This window comes from Perca fluviatilis, chromosome 24 (assembly GCF_010015445.1).
Source record: "Perca fluviatilis chromosome 24, GENO_Pfluv_1.0, whole genome shotgun sequence".
Taxonomy (NCBI): domain Eukaryota; kingdom Metazoa; phylum Chordata; class Actinopteri; order Perciformes; family Percidae; genus Perca; species Perca fluviatilis.
The window spans coordinates 6,586,233-6,605,194 of record NC_053135.1 but is presented as its reverse complement, the minus strand read 5'-3'; the positions used below and the strand labels follow the sequence as shown (position 1 = coordinate 6,605,194).

The following is an 18,962-nucleotide window of genomic DNA, read 5'->3' as shown; positions in this document are numbered from 1 at the left end:
ACAAAGCTTAGCTAACACTTGTCCGATTTTGGATTTCAATTGAATGTATTTTTGTGAATGTCAGAGTTAGGAGGAGGCTAGCTAGCTCTCATTGATGGACTCCATCTCACCGCGGCTCTATCAATGAGACTTGCGGACACGAGGCGTTTATTTCCCCGATTGTTTGTTTAAATAACTCAACACACATACCCATTATAAGATTTACTGGAACCTGCGGGCTGCGGTAAAAGATTGCGGGCGTAACAAGCTCGCTGACACTGTGGTCAGGGCGGCGATGTAGCAACCCAGGCAGCACCCGGCGCTAAACTCCGACACACAGTCGGAGAAAATTTGCAATTAGCCATCCATTTTCGTAAAGTGGCCAATATTTGAGCTTTATATGGTTGATTTCTTGCATAAAAAAGTTTCAGAAGTGAATTTTGTAATGGAATAGCAGAGATCTGCGTGACCTAGCTAGCTTCAGAAAACTACCTGATCTCAGGTCAGTTGTGTAGCCTATGTAAATGTTGGGGCGTGACCGTTCTCTTAATACACCCATGGCTGTGACAAAGGTTCCGGTTTTTGGGAGGTTGACGTCAACTTCCAGCTTTGTTGAGATTCGCCCGTTTCCAGCGGCAGTTTCAAAAAATTAGATTTTCATAATAAAGGGGTGTCAATGGGATTTTGAGCTTCTATGTATGTCCTATTTACCCACCAAACTGTCGTTATTCAACTATGACAGGGTAAAATCGGTTTTGCATTCTATCACCCCTTTAAGGTAGTTAGAATCCGTAAGAAACCGTAACCATATGTACCAATGTACCATTGTACATGGTATATGGGCTAACACCAATCACGTATGTTGAAAAGACATCATTTTAGTTGTCCTATCACTATTATTTGCTTCCTATTATTTAAATACAGAATGGCTCAGTTACACCAGTTGCAAAGTCCCTGTATAAAATGCAGAAGAAACATCATCTCAGTGCTGTTAAACCAGGCGAGGCATTTTCAGTTTAAAAATGTAATCAGCAGTCACTGCTGCCCGTAAAAGCATAGGACCTCCATCATGACTACCACAGGGTTTGTTACATTATTTGAGAGCCCGTCACAGGTGTTTTGGAATAGTTAATCATGAGAAGTTTTCACTCTGTTTTTGTGCCCTCCCAAAGCAGCTGACGCTGAAAATAAAACTGTTTAATGACCTTCTGTACAGGTATGGCTGTCAAAAAGAGTCGCTGCTCTGCAATAGTTGGGAAAAATTGTGCTTAGAGTCGGCTGTTTTCTTTCCCCTCACTACATGATAAGTTAGCTTTACTAAGCACACTGTAGTGTATTTCAGACAAAATCCTGAACTGTAGGTAGATAAACATGGTTTCCAAATGAAATGTGCTTTTGAGTTTGGAAAATTTAATAAAACTTTAAATCAGGATCATCCTGAAGAGGATCATTCTATTCTAGGCAGCCCTGAGATGCACCGTTTTTTTTAAATGTTGAACTAAGTGAACGATAGGTCCTGCTTAATGTTAATGTTTTAAATAGGTACATAACCATAGCTATGGAAGCTTATTTGAAAAAGGGGGGAAACGTTATATTAATGTTCATAATATGAAAAGGATGTCCAATAGCTGCAAGGCAAGTTTATTTGTATAGCACAATTTATACATAGGGCAACTCAAAGTGCTTTACAGAAGCAAAGAAGCACATTTCAAACAAAAACAATAAAAGTACATTGAAGAGACAAAAGGACAATTACAACAAGCTGCAGTATCACTACGGCTTATATTTCTTCACACGAGACGAGCAGAATCCAAATTTCAATTTGACTTTAAATTCCTCCTATATCTACTGGCATATTGTTTTCACTGGCAGATAAACCTGGACTTTGTTTACAGTTTTATGGCAGAAGCGGACATCCCTTGTCTTATTTGCTGGCAGGATAGACGGGGGGGATATCGGAGCCAAAGCAACAGAAGAGTGTAGTTTATAACATTGTGGAAGAACATGTTGCTTCAGGGGGCTTTTAAAGGCATGAAATATGACTAACATTTTGTAGCTATGAGGATACACTGGTAACACAATGGTAATACTGTTAGCAGTAAAGATAATTGTACAAACGCACCAAGAGAAATGATGGCAATAACGTTTGCCATCTATATTAGTGTTGGTTGCATGATGGTGATTGTTCTTCTTGGTTATAGATGGCTATCCTCTAAATGAGACTATTTACATAATTAGTCTGGGTTCTACTACAGGGGACAACAAGGCTAGCTCATTATTGCTGTCACTCATTTTTCTATGTAAAGTTACTTGTCAAATGAGCCCAGCTTCTTTTTTACACTGTTATTAGCTTTCATAGACATTTTTGTGTGCTGTTTTGCGCTTGATTTTAACTGCTTCACCCAGCAAGGATCTGCATGTAAAATCCTGCAGTTTTAACACCGATCACTGGCTCCAGCTTTAAAGCATTTCAAGCAGGTCATTGTAACGGTGAGCACCACTTCTCCACGGAAAAGTACTTTCACACGTCACTGAAGTGTAACAATAGGCTTCTCACAGAAGTATGTAAGAGATGCATAGCCTATTATTTTACACTACAGAAGTGACCCTTTTACATATAAAAAGTCAAGCCATTTGTTTTTTTGTTTTTTTCTTTTTCTTTTTACCTTTAGAGTAGTCTTGCCTTTTCCCAACCAAGATAACTGTATAGTGCAATAAAGGCTGCCCAAGTTTTACCATTTAAATATTATTTTAATAAACTGCATCCCTAAGACTTAATTGACTTGAAACAGGTACAATTATTAATCCACTAAAATTAGGACTTCAACACTGAGTAATACATTTAATTAATTACATGGAAGGGTGGATATTTGTTCACTGTGGGTGCACCACAGCAGAGTCCAAGCAAACAAGTTTACCAGCAATGGCTCAGTTGGTCGGCAGTCCACGGTTTTGCCAATGAAAACTTGCTGTGTACATTTGTATAAACCAGGTATAAATCATGCATCCAATAAAATCTGCATTGTTGCAATAATCTAACCTGTAATCTTTGATTTCAACTTTTATCTCGTTTTTCTTTAACACTTTTAACTTATGCTCTGTGTGGTTTTCAGACGGCTACCCACGGGACGAGATTGTGTACAAATGGAACCGGAACTCGGTGGAGACCTCGGACCAGAAATACTGGAGGCTTTACCAGTTTGATTTCATGGGGCTCAGAAACACCACAGATGTGCTCACGACGACAGCAGGTAAGAAGGCAACGGCAACATAAGGTCAACAACTCCTGAGTTGAGATACAAAACAATTGCATTTCAGGGCACTATGACTGATATGACAAATAATATAAAACTTTATAAATCCTTGCAGGGAAGCTCTTTTTTTTTTTTTTTTTCCTTCCACCCTACCTTTCGTGGAGGTCAGAGGTCAGCTTCTGCTGTAGACTAACAGCTGGAACTGTCTTGCTGTTCTTCAAAATAAGAAACTCTCGAGCCCCTTGCCTACCTCAGGCAGGTAATCATATAACTACAAGCTCATAAGGATTCCCCTCGGGTGTAAGGGTAAATAGGTTTTTCCACTGACATTAATCACCAAGATTAAAGATTAAAAAGGAAGTTTAATTATTCACTCCTCCTTCTCTCTTCCCATGTTTTCAGTGCGGTTATTAGGCCTTGTGTTCTTAGATGATTTAATTTAAGGGTGTTTAGAAGGCAGAGAGAAATATTGTTGCTCCAACAGGTGCCTGTAATTTTACCTACAACTAGAACGGGGTGGACAAGTTCCTAATCCATTTTTAATGTTTTCGTGTGACAGATTTTAACAGCTTAATAAGTGAAGCATTATGAATGTGGGAGGTAGAGAAAGAGCATGACGCAGCGAGTGTTAACCCCTCTTAACCTTGTTTACGAGGTGCATATATTCCTTCTAGTTTATGCTATACAGTCTTTTGTCTTTGGTGCTCGGGTCTGCATAATGTGACCTAATTCAGCTTTCAAAGAGCCGTTCATGAATATTCGAGGAACAGGAGTACTCAGCGTGATTAGGAGAGCGATAACAAGGACTGGCATCAAGTTATTAAGGAGCTCAGTGGAAATTAGTTGTACAGCTTCATTTTGCAGAATGTTAAATTACTGTAGTGTTTGTCCCGGTACACAAACATGACATGGCTATATCAAATACAGTATATCCTTTTTAACTGAGCACATTAACAAATCTGTTTAACTATATCACCCGTGCTCATCAAGTATCCTGTTTGTATCTAATGAGAAATTGTATCTTTGTGTTTGTGATCACACAAAAAAGGTGACTAATGAGCATCCAGAGACACATTGATGGCCTTCTAGATTATATGTATTCCTGGACTCCCGCTGCATCGAAAAAACACTGCCAAACTCATTTTCTGCTGAGATGCTCAAAAGCAACAGCAAACCTACACATCTACCTCATGCTGTTCAAGAAAATTAGCCGTTTTCTCATTTATTACCTCGTTTCTTTTCCCTGTTTCACTTGCCGGAGCTCCATCTCCACGCGCATGATGATTAGATCCCCGGCTAAAAATACCTATCATTAATTTACATGACAAACTTCGAAAGTGCTGCGTTTCTCTTCCTCTCCCTCTTATTTCCCTCTCTCTTTGTCTCCTAACTCTCTCTCTAAAGCTTTATCCTTCATCCCACATAAACACATGAGGTTTGAGGCTGTTTTAATGAGGACAGAGTGGACAGATCCCTGGCCACAGCGCCACTGGGGACCCCCGCCACAAATCCACCGTCGTTATCAATTCAGAGGCGTCCTCTTCAAAAGGCCCCAATGCGGAATCCCCTACTATACCATCGCAAATTCCCCAAAAGCTCCCATTATTCCTTTTCTGCCGTTACATTGCAGCAATTCTCGCAATTGTTCTTCACTTTTCTTTCTATTCAAGTCCACCTTGGAAATTCTTCAAATGCCCCTTGTAAAGAATCTGTTGTGAAATTGCTGACAGAGCTCTACCTTGTTCTCTGATTGTGTCATGGATCGCAATACTGATATTCCAATTGATGTTCCTTCTCTGCTTGATGTATGAGATCCTTCCTTATACATCCTTTGACTCTATGCTCACTTTCCTTCCGCTGACCCCATAATAAAATCACAGTTGGAAAACAATTCTACTGGAAACATCAAAAAAGTCAGCCATTTTCAACAGATAGTGATTGGTGATAACGTTACCTTAATAAGCCAGCTAGGTACAGCTGATAAAATCGGTCTTGTCATTTCAGCCGACAAATCAAGAGCCACCTGCTTTTGTCGGAAATCGAGTAACCATTTTTTCCAAAATAAATTACCAATAATCTTGTGTGTAAAATCTCAAACCGTTATCATGTGCCATGTTCAATGACTAATGGCTACCCAATAAATAAAAAATAAAGATAAGCTAAAACCATTCACATAGCCTTCATCACTACACATTCAGCTAGCAAAAAAAAGCATGAGTTCCCCAAACTCAAGCTAAAGAATCACTAACATTGCTTAAACAAGCCTTTTACATAATAAACCCTTGAAAATAGTACAGCTGATTTTGCTTCTGTCACAAAATTTGGTTGTTATTAACTAAATTATTAATAACATCCCACAGTGATGAATTAGTGTCCAAAACATGTAGCCATACAAAGGTGTGGAAAGATTTCCGAACTACTATAGGAAAAGAAATGCACTCTTATACATGTTGTTTTTTTCTTTTATTTATTTGTTTATTTAAAAGGGACTATGCACATCAATTGACATTTTTAGTTTACACTCAAAATGTAAATGTGCCAGAGTTAGCAAAAAAGCAAATTTTCATCTGTAGTCCCTTTTCACTGCAATTGTGGGTCAGTGTAGTGAAGAAGCCACAATAACATTTCAGCTGAGTTGTCTTCATTAATGAAACGTGTTTTTTCAAGACTTTTCCTCGCAGCTTCCAAACGGAAAGTAGACCTGACCGTATGGCATGTAAACGGAGGGGTTGTTTGCACAGTTGGAGCACAGGAGTCGCCACACTGCTGAGTGCGTGCACACAGCTATCGATAGTCCATCTGGGAAGGTACATTTTCGTAGCCTCCGTACAACTCCTACAGCATTATTTTGCAACATTTGCAAGATTAATTTGGCAAAAAGACACTTCTCTTCCGTGGATAAAACTGTCAAATGAGATGTTCTGTGAACTGTGTCCAGCTTGGTCTTGCAGTGTTATAATAAGAGGAAGAAAGTGGAGAATAATTCAGAACAATTGTTTTTATTTACCCCTGTTGGTATCTATTAATTTATGTATTTATCTAACCAGCAATATCCTCCAATCCTAACCCGCTTTGGATTGCTTTAAAAGAACACACTCTATCTCAGACATATATATATATATGGCTATGGCTATGTAGTGCTCCTCTTCAGTTAAGTGTTGTCGTCTCTCCATCCCTGACCAGAGAGTTCTGTGTAGGCCATATCCACTATTTATAACCTCTAACCAGACAACAATGCACCGTATTGAGTTGTATTATGCATTTGAGGCCTTGAACTCTGAGTACATATAATACAACGCTCAAAACAAGTCAAGTCTGTCACCTAGATAGAGCTGTCTAGCCATGATCAAAACCACTGAGCCGGGAAATAAACCCTTCTCCGAAAAATTATATACCCTACTAAAATATCCCTAACTTTAATTCAATTTTATTTATTGTCATTCAGCATGTTAGACACACAGAGAACGAAATTTGCTCTCAGGACCAGCAACATGACAGTGGCAGTAATTCATTAGCCTATGATTAAAAAAATAAGGTTTGAATATAGAATAACTTATTGTGATTAGTGTGTTTGTATCATCATATAGTTTTTATTATTCTGTAATGGGCCATTCTGCTGTGTGCTTATCTTTGGTACTTTATGTATATTTATGTGCAAATACTTTTGTACTTTTACTTAAGTAACAATTTGATTGCATGAGTTACTTGTATGCTGTGGTATTGGTACTTTTGCTTAAGTTAAAGAGCAGAGTACTTATTTCACTGTCTATAGTATTTGAGAGAGGATGTCAGTGTGGATTTGTTGTTTTTGGTAGTAAGGTTTTGGCATGATTTAGACCGACTCTTCAACTTCAGCAGCAATGTAGAGGCTTTTCATTTCTGGAGCAAACATCTGGATTTATAGTTGATAACTGTTCATCAAATATTGCCTAGATTAGTCCCAGTCTCGATCCTGTAGACTGGCTTGGGATAATTAAATTTATATTTTATATTCAGTGTGTAGATCATTATTTCTCAAAATATGTTTTTGTTTACCTAGTGCTTGATGATGAGTGAGTGAACCGTCGGGTCAAAAAATAAGCAGTAGCCAGAAGTTTTCATTAACAACATGACAACGAATGTCCGCTTCTATTAGTGTCCCTCTACAGAGAGGTGCTTAGAGTAGTGAATTTATTTAACAATAAATGCTGCATTGGACTTAAGGACGACAGACTTTAAAAGTAAAAAGGCTGTCTGAAGTTAATTGAAATAACTAAACATTTATATTAAAATGGTCAAAACCTGGGCATCGTCAAACAGAAACAACTGAAGTAGTGTGCATTACATGCTCACATCTGCGTGTAATAAACACTTTTATACAACCTTGTTACCGTGACACGGCACTCTTTTCATTCCACCTAGCGATTCAAATTATTATTTCAATTCTATGTAAAAGTTGAGCATGAGGTGAGATTTGTCTGAGAGCCGAAGACAAAAGGTCTTTTTCTACTGATGTTTTATTCAATCTGAGATCCTTTCATATGGAAGCGCCTGAGTGGCAGCAGATTCTCAAACTGCATTCTTCAGTAATATTTAAAGTAATGTTTGTCTGAACTTTGTCAAGGTTACAAAACACTGGCTTTTGTTCACCAAGCGTTGTAGCTCAGTGTCTCTCTACTGCTGTCAGTTAACGCTAGCAGTAACAAGCATCGTACTGTAGAGGCAGCAACATTTGTATTTTGTATTTATTATAATAATCCCCATTAGCTGACGCCTAGACGACCAGCTAGTCTTCCTTGGGTCCAAAACAACATTTAATCAGACAATATTAAAACATTTCATGACATATACAGAAAAGAAAAGAAATAAAATAAAATAAATACAACAATATCTGCTTACAGAACTAACAAAAAAGACTCAAAAAAAATAAAATTACAATTAAATAAAAACAGTAACAAACCAAACAAATGGAGAATATCTTGAAAACAAGTTATATATTATAGTATATTACATGGCTAACATTAAGGTAGCTCACATAGACAAAGAAGAAAATCTAATATTTTTAACCACACAATAAGATTTAAAAAAAAAAGAAAGAAATCTCATGATGAATAATTTAAGTGAAGGTAAGATTTGCCTTTCTTTTTAAAATGTACCTTTCCTGTGATAAAGTGAATGTTACTTGGGATATTATTCCACAAAGAACTTGCCCTGTAAATTAAAGGATTGGATTTTGGTAAAGGTGCAATCCTCTGCCCCCTACTGGCTCCTCTTGTTAAATAAGTATGGATATCTGAACTGTAAATTATGCTATCAAAAATAAATGATGGTGTCTGAGTTTGAATGACAGAGTGCAACAAAGTAAGCACATTGGCTAATAGTCTTTTTTCAACACTCAACCATTTAAGACGTTCATGCATTTTAACAACATTGGACCTAGAATTGCACATCAGAACAAGTCTAACTGCTTTGTTTTGTGCTACTTGAAGTTTTCTAAGTAGGGTTTTTGAAGCGGATGACCAGATTACTGAGCAATAATCCAAGTGGCAGAGAACTAAAGAGCAAACAATTAAAAAAAAAAAGAAGGTAGAAATGGTGAGCATTTCCTTGTGGTGGCCACTGCTCTGCCCATCTTAGAAACCATATAGTCAATGTGATCGGACCACGACAATGTACTATCAAGCCGTAGTCCTAGAAGCTTAACTTAATTTACTTGTTTTACAGATTGACCTGCAACTTCCAAGATTCAGTTCAGGCCCACGTGTTAATTTATGTTTAGAGCCAAATATCATGCAGACTGTTTTTGATGCATTAAGCACAAGTTTGTTTTAATCCAATTAAGTAGGATGTTGAGCTCGCTAGATAGAACCAGACAGTGCCAGACAATGTGGGAATTGGGTGTTTGTGATTTTGTCTGGCTGGTCAGAGTGAATGGGAATAGGTATATGGCTTCCACTGCTGCCCGACAGTCTGATAGCAGTGGGCACAAGTAAGCACCTAAAGCGCTTCATTTTGCACTTGGGTGGGACGATCCCATTCCAGCCGAACGTATCATCCTGATTCGTCATGTGGGGAACATAAGTGACTGTACAAAATGACATGTCAATCCATCCAATAGTAATTGGGATATTTCAGGGTGGACAAAAGTGATGTACCAACCGACTGACCTTGCCATCCCTAGAGCCACACCGGTAGCGTGGTTAAAAAATATTTTCTATATTTTTGCCTTTTAAGACAATTGACTGTTTATATACTCTATTTTCTCTTTCAACAGGTGAATATGTGGTGATGAGCGTGTACTTTGACCTCAGCCGAAGAATGGGCTACTTCACCATCCAGACCTACATCCCCTGTATCCTGACTGTGGTCCTCTCCTGGGTCTCCTTCTGGATCAAGAGTGATGCCACGCCTGCAAGGACGGCCCTAGGTAACGACAACCCATGTAGTTCTGAGGGGAACTTTTCTTCATTTCAAAATGACTAGTATAACTTAATTCTCCGTGGGAACAGCATTTTGTGGCAATACATTTTCTGTTACACCCACCAAATTGGCAAATATCTCCTTTCTCTCCTGTGGTTTATCAGCACGGAAGTGATACTTTCACAAGATAATATAAAACTCCCTGCCATTGCTCATTCAATCTGTCGCTGAGTCCAATATGAGGAAAATGAATCGGAAGTTGATGGCAGGATTTAAAGCTTTTTTGATAATTCCTATTCAATCTGAGATTTGGACAGCTTGATAACAAAAAGCAATAATCTCTTTTTTGATTGGGAACTGCAATATTAAAACTCAGCCTCTGTTGCAGTAGTTATTACCGGCAAAAGCAATCATATTACTGGAATACTTGCACATCACTCAACATTGTTGTGGAGTGAGAGAACAAACGAAAAAAAAGCTGCGATATCTGTTTGTGCATGTGTGTCATACTGTACATCAGCCATTCACAAATGAATCTGCATGTTTCACCTTTAGCTGTCCATTAAGCCATCTTTGAAATGTATGTCCCATCAAGTCTTTCTTGTTTGCGTTTCGTCCTTAATTGTAGAGTTGATGTTATTTTTCTTTGCATGAGTTGACAATTATTTTTGAATTATTTTCCTCCCCCGCTGCATGCCTACCATTAGCTTATTTGCTTTCCTGTGGATGGTGATGTTGTGCTGATGGTCCCTATTTAAGGTGGAATTCAAGGTAAGTGTTTCGCGAGTCCATGTCTATATACTGTATGTGAGTGATTATATAAACCGTATATCCAATTTGCAAAAGTTCAACTTTATTTTACATGTTAGTGGAGATAGCAAATTTAAAAAAGAAATATACCAAACTTTGAAGTCTGAATTCAGGAAGTATGTGCTAAAACATGACATCTACAATATTCCCACTTGAGAATGGTGCAGGCATGGAGTTTGAATATTTATTTCACTCTAAACATCATAAGACACACCTTTTATTGATCCCAAATGCTGGAGAAATTAAAAGACATAAATAGTATAGGTATACTATATAAAACAAAAATATTAATCAAATAAAAGATAGAACTATACATGAGTATTTGGAGACTGCTGAATTATAAGGTGAAGTGACCGTAGGCAGAGTCAGCAAGTCAATGTTAACAGTGTATATCAGGCTAATATACGATATGATTAAGTAATGGTACTTAGTGTTTGGCTGTCTTAATAAATAAATGTTATATAAATATAATACAGAATATGATGCTAAAATCAATAACATATTAACATAATATAGTGAAATATGGGGAATTATGATATAGTATTTGATAGGAAGTATAGAGTTCAACATGAAAGGTGGTACTGTAGTATAACATAATACAGTAGAGCAATATAACATAGAATAGAATATCAAATATAGTACACTATAGTATGGGTATAATGTAGCAAAATGTAGTAGTAATAATGATACTATATAATGGGTAGGTATAGTATAATATATACCAGAATATATGTGTGTGTGTGTGTGTGTGTGTGTGTGTGTGTGTGTGTGTGTGTGTGGTGTGTGTGTGTGTGTGTGTGTGTGTGTGTGTGTGTGTGTGTGTGTGTGTGTGTGTGTGTGTGTGTGTGCATACATATATGTGTAGTAAAGTAGTATAGTGGTCTGAGTGGTTTCCACGGCTGTTGTGCAGTCTAATGACAGCAGCTATGTGTTTTGCACCTGGGTGGGATGATCCAGTGGCTGAATGAGCTGCCCATCTGCCACAGCTCGCCATAAAGGGGTAAACCAGGACAGATTTGATTTCGTCCTACATCCTCCTCTCTGCCTCCAGGCTTTCCAGTTCTAGCCTGACCACAGAGCTGGCCTTACTTATCAATCTGCTGACTCCACCAGCCTTGACGCCACCACTCTAGCACACCACATCAAAGAACAGTGCAATGGCTACTGCAGACCTCTCCTCAGTAGCATGTTGCATACACTGAAGGATCTGAGTCTCCTCGGGAAGAACAGTCTGCTCTGTACTTTCCTGAAGAGGGCTTCCGTGTTGTGAGACCAGTCCAGTTTTTGTTCATTTGGACAACAAGTCCACCCTCTCCACTTCCTCTCCCTGAATGATAACTGGGTCAGGGTGCTCCTGTTCCTTTTGATAATCCACCACCAGCTCTTATGTTTTGCTAATATTAAGCATCAGGTGATTGCCGTTGTTGCAGCATGCGATGAAGCTCCTCCTGGTTGTCATTGTTGATGTTGGCGGAAATCTTTTGAAGGTGGCACGTACCAGAGTTAAAGCATAAGTCTGAGGTGTAAATAGTGGGATAGAGTAATGTTTGCTAGTACAGGCACCTTCCTCAACCTCAAGGAAAGGTTAGAGAGGTGCTGGAAGGCTGCTGCGAGCTTCATGTTGTCTGGCCCACTAGCTTTGTTTGTTCGGAGTCTGGAGAGCTCCCTTTCCGCCTGGCTGGGGGAGGGTGTGGGATGCAGTAGCAGTGGTTGACATATCATACAGGGGTTAGGGCAAACTGCATGTTGTGAGGTTAAACAGTGAAGGTGCATTTAAACTGTAAAATTAACTTTCAGCCTGGGAGTTAATGCACAGTGACCCAACAGTCACAACACAAAACACTACCGAGTACTGATGAGGCTGATGGGAATGTCTTTAGCTTTGGAATAAATTGAATTTTGACCTGATGACACTAGATGAGAAATTACATGAATATCTGAACGAAGTTTAATGGCACTCCTTCCATTTTAGTCTGGACCAAAGCTGTCTACTGACTAACCAACACACATCTAGCATTGCTAAAATAGAATTAGACAGGTATAAAATAAGAATAAAAGTTACAGTGCAGTGTAAGAATTGTAAGAAAAGTAAAACAAAATCTTGCAGCAGATTATAAAAGCACACAGCTTATCACAAAAGCAGCCTCACCTCCTTCAGATTGCTAATTGTATTTTCTGCCACAACAGTGTTCCGTGGCTCAGCCCCCCTCTATGCCATTTCATCGTTTGATATAATCCTAATTAAATTTACTGGTTGATTATTCCATAGCTGGTTTAATTTAATTTAATCTACTTAATATATGTGAGTCAGTGTAATGGCTAAGAGGGGCAGCTAATGATAAAATTAAAATTTGAGAAAGCCTAGCCTACTCAAAATGTAACAACTGAATTATGTCCATTAATTCTACTACTAGTATTACAGAGACCTGCTCTCACTGACTTCGTATCAATATTTGTTCTCTTAATTCAGCAGTTTCAACCGGTCAGGTCAGATTTGTGAGGGGTTGCTCATTTACTCCCCTGGTGTAGACTTGATTGTGACTAGGCCTGCAGCAATTATTACATAATTGTCTAATCGCAATTTGTTTACGTATTTGCTTCTTTTTTTTTTGTTTAATCGCAATTAATTGCTTACATTAAAGGTCCCATGGCATGAAAATTTCCCTTTTATGAGGTTTTCTAACATTAATATGAGTTCCCCCAGCCTGCCTATGGTCCCCCAGTGGCTTGAAATGGTGATAGGTGTAAACCGAGCCCTGGGTATCCTGCTCTGCCTTTGAGAAAATGAAAGCTCAGATCTGGAATCTTGCACCAAGGTTGAATTATGGGAAAGAGACTTCAGATATTAGGGGACCACTAATTTTATAATTTATATAGATAAATATACATAAAAGCATCCAAAGAGCACCATGTCGTGGGACCTTTTAAATAAGGTCCTAAAGGGTACGACTGTTGATGGTAATTGTTGATTCTGTCTGGATATGCCAAATTGTTATTATATCAGTGATTATTGGTCGGACCGTTGAGCTATGCTATGCTAGCGGCAGCTGTCACTTGTTGCCATACTCCAAACATCCTGGGCAGTAGCTGACTCAAGCCAGAGAAACCTTTTTTTTTTTTTGCCCACCATTACCACCGCCAATTTATTTATTTTTTCCAGAGGACTATATATTATTATTACTTACTTGTTCTGTTGTCAATTTTATGTTTAATTAAGAAAATAATACTATGTTTTATGATAATAATGAGGCATGGTTTATTTCATAGGCTTTGTTATTACATTATCTGGGTCACATATCAGTGATATATAACCAAAATATGCAGCCTGGAATATTCAAAACTTCAATTTGTTTCAAAAAAGTAATAAATAAATAAATAAATAAATATTTTTATATTTGTCTAAAAGAGACCATTATATTGCACAGCACAATTTTGAATTGTTACAGCTCTAATTGTGACGTTAACTGGAGTATAAATTAGAACAGCAACTTAAAACTTCCACTAGGTTTGACAAACAGACCTTTTCCTTGCTCTCTGGCACTTTGGTAATACTTGTTGAAGGAGGTTAGACTCTATCTAATTAACTCACTTGACCCAAGAACTCAACCCAATCCGACCTCTCCAACCTCCAGCCAGCTTCACCCCCCATGTCACTTGCACAGAAGCAGCACACACAACTGTAAAGTACTTTAATTCCTCTCAGTCCCACCTGCCCTTCATCAGCCTGCCAGTCAGCCAATATCACAGAAGGTCATCTGGAACGCCTCAGCGGTAATAAAGAAGTTATATTGGAGTTCTCTCCGTCCCTTTTCGTTATCAAGCCCAAAGAAAAAAAGTTCACAGATATGGAACAATAAAGTCCTCTCATGTTGTATCGAATTCAATAATAAGCTAGCATTATTACTCGCGTAAGAGCTGGGCCAAATGGAGCATTTTGTCACGTGCTGTTAATGAAAGCTTATAATAAGAGATTGTGTTGTGCGTTCTGCTCAGCTTCCTTTGTGCTATTAGGTTGATGAGAGTTGACATTGTGAAGACAGCGAGAGCCAACACCAACACAAAGGTTTATTTTCAGAGTATGCTTAGAACTGTTTCTACAGACACTACAGATATGTGTTTAAATACTACTGATGTCTTGCTTCTTAACCAAAAGCTGATTAGATTAAGATACACTGGAGAGGTTGTACTTCATATTATTTGGCTAGGCTGTGGAGGAAAAATCCGGAGTCATTGCATCACAGTTATAGCAGCTTGCTACTGTGGCTGTTATTTAATGTGTATCACTCTGCTCACAATGTGTGTGTGCCCGTCTGTCTCTCCATCACTCTGTCAACCTGTCTGCGTGCCTGCCTAGACCACAGCCAAAAGCAGTAAATGCTTACAGTACGTGGGTGGAGGTGTGATACATGACCAAAGGCAGAGAAAGGCTTGTGATCTCCCTTAAACAACAGGCAGCGCAGAGACGCAAGCTGCCCCAGTCATGATAAACATCCACATCCAGCTTAACAACAAAAAGTAATTTAGCCTTTCTTCTCTAGGACATCGCCCCCGTTTGTCAGGTTGACCTAAGCCCTGATCCCAAGGCTGAAAGGAGAGATAAGAGGAAGAGAAGTTGGGCACGCAAGAGGGACAAAACAGTGGTGTAACGTAAAGTGAAGGCCTCTGGCATGTAGCAGCAGGGAGAAATGTCAGGAGGAGGGAGGGGGATTGGTCGGATCGCAGAGAGGTTGAAGTCCAAGAAAAAGGCAGGTGATGGTGCTTCCCCCACCCCTAAAGGCAGCGTGGCAAGCTGCTAACATGTTCCGGGTGACCTGCTACTTCAGCAGCAGGACGTGTGGATATAGCGAGGTGGAAGTAGGAGAGCTCCAGTTGATTCCCATTAGACCTCAATCTTTGCAGCTCAGATGGCTCTTGACAGAGATACGGGGGGGCACAAGAGCTTGTTTGCTCGTAATTTAGCATCACAGAGGTCTTTAGATTGTGCTGACCAAATCTGAAGCGGATCTGGTTAATTATCTAGGAGTTTGCTGTTTGTCATTGTACAGCAATGACAATGGGTTGTCATTGGAATGGCTCCAAGAGGCTTTTTAAAAGTCTGATACATCTGCCTACCAAATCTTGTACATCTAGGTGAAATATGTGGGGGGTTTTGTTTTGAATGTAGAAACTTGAGAGGGTAAAAGACAACTGTAGTTAATTAAAGGAATATTTCACCATTGGAAAGATGAATATATATTTAAATTGGGTCACTTATGTAGTAGAAATGTCAAATTCTTTTAGAAATTGGTGGCTTCTAGGCCGAGAAAAGCCAGAAAATGTGTTATCAAGAAATAACAGACCCTGTTATCAAGAAATAACAGACCGCATTCTACATTAGAATTCAACCAAGCCATGAAAAAAGGCTAACACATAGCTACTAGCTTTAGCTCTTGGTGGGCTGTGGTATAAACATTGAGTATAAACACAGCCGTAAATTTGCGTGGGATGTAGCTAGAATGGTAGGCATTTTACAGTCACAAACTCCACCAGCAGTTAGCAGTTAGTTGGATACAAATCACCCCATTTCTGCAACAGGCAGTCCGGGGTAACACAGCCCACCTCCACTAGTAGTCTTACCCGGTGACAGAGCAGCAGGTTGGATTGTCAGGTACAGCAATATTTCCACAACAACAAAAACACAGCACAGCAGTCTCTGAACTCACGTTGGGAGTTTCGTTGAAGTTGGATGTAGTCCAGTTTGTTTAATGAGCGGACACTTGCAAGCAGTTTTGGTGGAACAGGTGGCTGGCTAGCGTTAGCTTTCCACCGGCACACTCGTTCAACGCTCCCCGCTGATGAGGTCTCTTTACCGGCCACAGGAATCGAGCACCACCGCTGCTCTCCATGCGGGCGAAGCTCGCGTAGTGTGTGGAGTATTGCGTCTGTAATAAAGTGTCCTGCATATTCTCCGATCTGTACCAATGTATCCTGGTGGGGGGGGGGGGGGGGGGTTTTACACAAATTTTTTTTTTAAATTTGGTTGGGGAAAGTTTCTTCTCCTGCTGAGAAGCTAAGCGAGGATTCAAGATGGCTGACACTCGTTTTTTCCTCGGCAATCTCCGGAAAAAGCCTAATACAGGCTGTAGTCTTTTGCCTCTGGGCAAAAAAGCCTCAGATTACGCAAAAATCGTCATTTTGCGTCATCGGAGGCTTTTTTCCAGACCCACAATACAGAGATCTCCCCTCTCAGGGGGACATGAGGGAGGAAAGCACGGTCGTTCAAAAATACTACCGGGTTTCTACTGATACAAAGCTTAATGCTAAATCCGTGAAGTTTCCCTTTAAAATGGGTGGAATCATCGTGCTACACAGGTTATTAATAAATATGACATAGTGTCACACAAGTTCACTTAAAGGACCAGTTGATCACAAAAAACATGTTTTTTCTCTAAATCTAGCAATGCTGATATTTTTGGTGTTGGAAAAATTTGGTGAGCTTACCAGACCCGTGTAGCCTGCTCTTTTATTTCTGCTTAAGGCAGCGGCGCCAGGTATTGACAAGGAAGAAAGCAAAGAATAAAAAGAATTCTGCTGCGATCAATTTGATATATTTTCAAATCATCCTTTACTCCCGACTGACACTACAGCATAGGGCTGCTTGATTGTAAATGTGTATCGTTTGGGGCATTTGCTGAAACGAGTGAATGTAGTTTTTCTAGGGAGGAAATTCTCAGTTATCCACAGTTTTTACTGGAAAAACCAAAGAAAGTGCTCCAATACTCAAACAACTCTCTATTGGTTTAGGATGTATTCATCTCAAATAATGGGCCCTGGCTAGCAGAAAGCACTGGCAACAAAAGAAGCTCATTTCTCATGATATGGGTGTGGTGGGGAAAACACATTTTAAAACCCAAGGTTTCCCTGTGAGAGCCGTCATTCACACAAATGCCTGTCAATGGTGATATGTCAGCTTAGGTATAAGAGCTGACAGTGTTCCTTATGGGAACTCTACCAAAAAGACAGTGAGTTAAAGATAGGCTGTAGTATAGAGACAACTTTTGGGGAAGAGATGGAGGAATCTAAATAGGATGCTTTATTCATCACAGAGACAAACTCGCTATATGATCGGCCATGTTTTTCTTGGGTCTAATGCTAGTAGTCGCTACATCCAACAAAATAAAATGTACTCCGTATATTGTAATTAAAGTATCATTACGATGAAGTTGTCTGCCCTTAAAGTTGCCTCATATATCGTGTCCTATAAGCAGACCATCTAAAAATACATGGCTGAGTAAATAAATAATAGTGGAGAGCGGACACGCTGCAGGCCGTTTAGTCCCAAGTGTCTCCGCGTAGGGCCATCTGACTGATTACATGCATCCGAGATGCGGCTTTAAAGCTGCAGTAGGTAAGATTGTGAAGAGCCAGGACTTTGCCAACAAATTTGAACATCGACAACTTCTCAGTTCCTCCTCCCTTTCTGCTGCAGCCCACACCGTCTCCTAAGCCCCTCCCACACAACGGAGTTTGACAGAACTGCCGGCATGTCAGACAACATGTTCAATAACTAAACACCAACACAACGTCAACTTTACTCACCAACAGTAAAACGATGCTAACTAGCAGGCTACCGTTAGCCATTTCAGCATCATATCAGACCGACCACTGTGCTAACGTTACTATCATCCTCAGCAACGTAGCTTTGTGGACTTTTGACTACTAATAACCAAGTGAAAGATAAATCATTCATGGTAATTATGTTACCGGTTGAGAGGAAATGTGGCTACATCGTTCTTCAGATCTTTAAAATCCTGCAGCCACACCACCTCTGAAAAGCCACTCCATTATTCACGGAGTTTTGGAAAACCTTTCTGCAGCTCGTGCGCGGGGAGGGGGGAGGGGAGAACGCTATATATGCGTGTGCCTGAGCAGTGATTGACAGGCAGATAGACCACCCCTGTGGCCCTGATTGGAGAAAATCAACCGAATGGTGGAATTTTGCCAATGGCACTACAGGCTGTAGGAGGTGCCAGAGGAGCTGTCTTTTTTTTTTTTACATAATTCATGTAGTTCTACTGGAACATACTCAGTTTCAGCAAATATGACAGAAAGTTAGTTTTATAAGACTTACCTACTGCATCTTTAAGTCAAGAACTCGACAGTGTGCGTGAAACACCTTTAATCAGATTAGATGGAAGTTGCCATGTGTAGCATTTTAACCTCAATCACTAGCACATTAATTTGAAAACATCAGCATAATTACCACCAACAAACAAGCTCCCGTCGAGGAAACTGTCAGCTCCGATGTACGCTGCATTTTACTGTGTTGATGTGTTGGAAAATGTGCTGGAGTGCTTCACAGCTCAAAACAGAAACGCCTTCATTTTTGCAAATATTACGCATTTTTATTCCACTTCAACTGTTCTTAATGCATAATTTCAATTTAACATAGCCTACTTTGTCAGAATATATATAGTCACTGTTATTTGGGGCTTTTGTGATCTCTAATCTTTGTTCTTGCTATTTCAAAAAAACGAATAC

General features: G+C 39.5%; 1 protein-coding gene across 2 annotated transcripts in view; it reads left to right on the top strand.

Annotated features, from left to right (window-relative positions):
* Nucleotides 1–18,962, top strand: part of LOC120554588 (gamma-aminobutyric acid receptor subunit gamma-3-like) — a 145,655-nt gene that overhangs the window by 67,709 nt on the left and 58,984 nt on the right. For both annotated transcript variants that reach the window (XM_039793572.1, XM_039793573.1), the window contains 2 exons: nucleotides 3,093–3,230; nucleotides 9,487–9,639. In XM_039793572.1, the coding sequence (XP_039649506.1) occupies nucleotides 3,093–3,230; nucleotides 9,487–9,639 (291 nt within the window). The remainder of the gene's footprint in view (nucleotides 1–3,092; nucleotides 3,231–9,486; nucleotides 9,640–18,962) is intronic.